The sequence below is a fragment of the Frankliniella occidentalis genome, unplaced genomic scaffold, assembly GCF_000697945.3.
Source record: "Frankliniella occidentalis isolate FOCC.00 unplaced genomic scaffold, Focc_3.1 Scaffold39, whole genome shotgun sequence".
NCBI classification, from domain to species: Eukaryota; Metazoa; Arthropoda; class Insecta; order Thysanoptera; family Thripidae; genus Frankliniella; species Frankliniella occidentalis.
In genome coordinates, this window is record NW_026267169.1 from 2,060,599 (window position 1) to 2,064,483 (window position 3,885).

At 51.0% G+C, this 3,885-nt stretch overlaps 1 protein-coding gene across 2 annotated transcripts in view; it reads left to right on the forward strand.

Annotated features, from left to right (window-relative positions):
• Nucleotides 1–3,885, forward strand: part of LOC113202613 (neural cell adhesion molecule 2-like) — a 299,769-nt gene that overhangs the window by 269,750 nt on the left and 26,134 nt on the right. For both annotated transcript variants that reach the window (XM_026416924.2, XM_052266439.1), the window contains one exon: nucleotides 1,676–1,907. In XM_026416924.2, coding sequence (XP_026272709.2) covers nucleotides 1,676–1,907 — 232 coding nt within the window. The remainder of the gene's footprint in view (nucleotides 1–1,675; nucleotides 1,908–3,885) is intronic.

A 3,885-nucleotide genomic window follows, 5' to 3' on the forward strand; every position in this document is an offset into this window, starting at 1 on the left:
GCTGGGTGTCCAATTGAGCCAGGTAAGTTTAAAGGAATCACGAGTATTAGCCGCGGGAGTTCGCGGTTAGTGTATACGAGTTGCGCGCGTCTGTTCTGTGTTTACTGCGCTGCTGTATTCGTATGGGTTTGGCATGCGTATGTGGACGCGTGATATTAATTCCTCCTGCTCTTTATGTGGAATATCACGCGGCATATTGTACGACGCGCGACGGTTCGAGGAAGAGAGACGTTGGAATCGGCTATGTGTTCTCTATCTCCTCTCTCAACCCCCGTGCCCGTGTTGTACGTATCATTATGAAGATTTGAGGCAACGATTCGCGTTCCGCAGTTAGACGCGGGGGAGGTTAGAGGAAGAGGGGGAGGAATGGCAGTCTTTCGGCCCGCAATAGCGACTGTTTATAATCAGATAAGAAAAGTTGTCCGACTCTATCATTCACATTGAGGAACAGCCGTTGCCGTCATTACCAGCAGACCGACTCTTCCCCCCCCCCCCTCTCTCTCTCTCTCTCTCTCTCTCTCTCTCTCTCTCTCTCTCTCTCTCTGGAAGCTGACTCCCACCCCTAAAGACGGTTCCGTTCTGCGGTAGGAGATAAAAAGGAGCGCCGCGCCGCCATCCACCAGACAGGCGGGCAAAAGTCTAATTCCGGAGCAAGGGGCAGGATGGCGGGGAGAGAAGGGGAGAGAGAAAGGAGGAGGGAGGGAGAGGGATGGAAGCGAAAGGTTATCGAACACAGCGTTAGACAGAATCTGCTGGTGCGTGAGTGAGAGACACAGAGGATCGCTCTGGGGTGAGAGAGAGAGAGAGAGAGAGCTGAAGAGAGGTGCGACTTGGGGGGCCACTTTAGATGACAGACGTGTTATGCCGCGCCACACGCTCTTATGCGCGCCGCAACTTTGACGCGCGGCTGGCGCTGCTGAACGAGTTGAGGCAATCAATCACGTGTGTGTGCTTGTGGTTGTGCGTGTGAGATAGTTTGTGTGTGTCGAGTGCCCTGCGTGTGGAGAAGGGCGAAGTATAGGGATGGTTGAATTGTGGTAGGGCTTGGTTGTTGTATACGACACCGAGGTCGTGCACCCTTTCCCCAGCCACCTTAAGTACTCTTTTCCTCCTTCCGTAACGGACCGACCCGCGGACCTTTTCGTGAAAATAACGATCTTTTGCGCCGCTTGACACTTCTTTTGCCGAGCCCGACCCGACTATCGGTCCTCAGCCGAGCAGAGCAGCCGGAGCCGATCGCTACTCGGACAAACCACTTGATTAGCAAGTTTCCGGTTCGAAGGAAGGTAGGGTGGGGCGGGGCGGGGTGGTTAGGCCGCCAGGACCAGGGCGGGGCGGGCCTTGGTGCGGCGGGGCGGGGTGGGGCGTGAAGTGGTCCAGGAGTCCTGGGAACCCAACCCGCTCATGGAGCGACTGGCTGAGCTGCTCGTCTCAAACTGTCTAATTAGGGTCTAATCCGGCTCGGCCGGGCACTGGAGAGGTGTGATGCCCGGGCGTCGGCAGACGCAAACGGCCAAGTTTTATGTCCGATACGATTACCACAACCACATTCCCCGGCGAAATAATATTGTTTGCAGCCTCCATAATTTTGTGTGCGGCGAATGCCTCTGAGGTGAGGTGTCAATTACGCAGAAAAGCATATTTTTATCGAGTTTTTTTTGTTGTTTTGTTGCAGGCGCTGTGCAGGTCGCGCTGGCTCGGGTGACGCGGGAGGAAGTGGTGCTGGTGTCTGACGGTGGAGGAGGCGGCGGCGTGGCCATCGAGATCATGCCGCAGGACAGCATCGTGGCGCGCTTCGTCGGCGACAACCACGTGGCGACCTGCAACACCAGCGACGGCTCCAAGCCGCGCTGGTACGTCGGCCGGCCCGGCGAGGCCAAGGCCTCCATACGCGGCGGCACCGGCGGGTAAGCAGCAAACTCAAGCAAAATCTCCTTGTAAATTTACGACATATTTTGTATCTACGACTTACAGAATATGTTTTCACGGTAAAAACAATGTCTGATTTTTTGAGGAGAAAGGGAAAACTTTGAGGAACTCCCTTAATTTGGGGAAGACTCCTCAGATTTTAAGGGAGTCTCCTCAAAAAATGAGGGAATTTATCACATTTTTTGAGGAGACTCCCTCAAAATCGGAGAAGTTTTCCTCAAATATGGGAGATCCTCAAAGTTTTCCCAATTCCCTCAAATAATCGGACATTGTTTTTACCGTGTTAAATTTACGTCAGCCATCTTTGCTCGTCAATGAATCCCAGGTGCTTGTGCTTTTACAACTTAACACGTTCAGTGCGGCGTGACCCACACCGCCGCACTCAACGTGTTAAAGTTGTAATTTTACAAGACGCGCCATGTAAAATTTTCCTGTAACCTTTACAACAGTTTTTCACAGTGGCAAGGAAACGTCAACATCACACGCCAGTAGGCTGTATATGCATTTCATGTATGATGAATTGAGAAAGGGAAACAGAGGGGTTTATAAAATACTTCATTAGCATTTGCAAGTTGCGAGATTCAGTTCTCAGGAGAGGACGAATCGTTTTCTTGACGCCTAATTTGTTGTGCTATATTGGAGGATCCGACTTTGGTTTTATATAATATGTGAGGCAGGTAAACAGAGTACGAGAAAAGAAGCGAGTAAAGTGGGTTGCTGGCGGAGAGGGCTTTAAGCCGTCGCATATAGTCCACTACAAAGACCCCCCTCTCCCACAGGCTGGCTGGGAAAGCTAATCCCTCTCAAACGAAAACAGACCATTACGCAGTATTCTATTTTTGTGGTCGCCAAAACAAAGGCAGGGTGTGGTATGCTGCAGTGGCGGCATCGTCGCTTTGAGCAGCGCAAAGTGCATTCCAGCAAGAGCTTCCCGTGTCCACCCCGCCGCAGCCCCACCGCCCCTCACCGTCTGGACGTCAGCCTCCCTCCCAGGGGCAGGCTCAGGACCAAGTAGTATTGTCTTCTTTGTGAGAAGCTGCGAACCTGTGCAAACAGCCAACGTCGCCGAGTGATGAGAAACGTCTAAAACGATCGAGCGACATGTATACATCTGTGGGTGTTGTAGGCACGCTTGCCCTCGAGCTAACCTGTTTTCTGAGTTGCGTAGACCATTGAGGGTCAACGCCAACAAGCGTACAATGCCAAAACACGTACAGGAATCAGTTCAAGAAGTACTAGTTACCCTTGAAACATGGTGTTCCAAGTTGTCTCCCCCCGAGGGAACGCTTTAGTCGCTTTGAACCAAATCTGGCATGCTTTAGTTGTGACATGATTGCACACGTAAGCATTCTCTAATGGTGCACATTGTAGCATAGTGAGCCATTCAGAGACTCATATCATTTGTTGGAGAGGGTTTCTTGCTAGATCGACCTGTACCTGATGGCGTTGGCAGACTTTGAGTTCTGAGTTACATGAGTGTTTACCTTTATTGTTTATACTTCTGTAAAAAAAAGAATGGCAGCAATGCAAGTTAACAACGACTTTGGTGGAGGTGCGTGGTGGACCATTGCAATTAATGGACAGGGTCAAGCAAGCCCCCCATTCTTCTTCCCCCTCAACTGGAGGAGAGCCCTCCATAAGGACATTACTTTGACGAGTGCGCCATTGTGGGCGTCTGAAACAATTCACGGCGCCACCCCTTTTGTTATCATTGTAATTTACTTCATGCTGTTAATTTTTTTGTCTGCATCATCCTCTTCTCTTCTTTTTTTTTCTTCGTTTGTTCCGCCTCTCCCCCGTGTTATTTTGAGACGGTGAGATTAGTTTGAAGCACACAGACACATTCTTCCTCCTCCATAACAACAAGGAGACGAGCGGCGGTGCTTTTGTTTGCTCCCGACGCTTTATTTTGCGGGTGCGTTTTTAATGAAGGGTTGCGGCTCTCTTACACCGTAC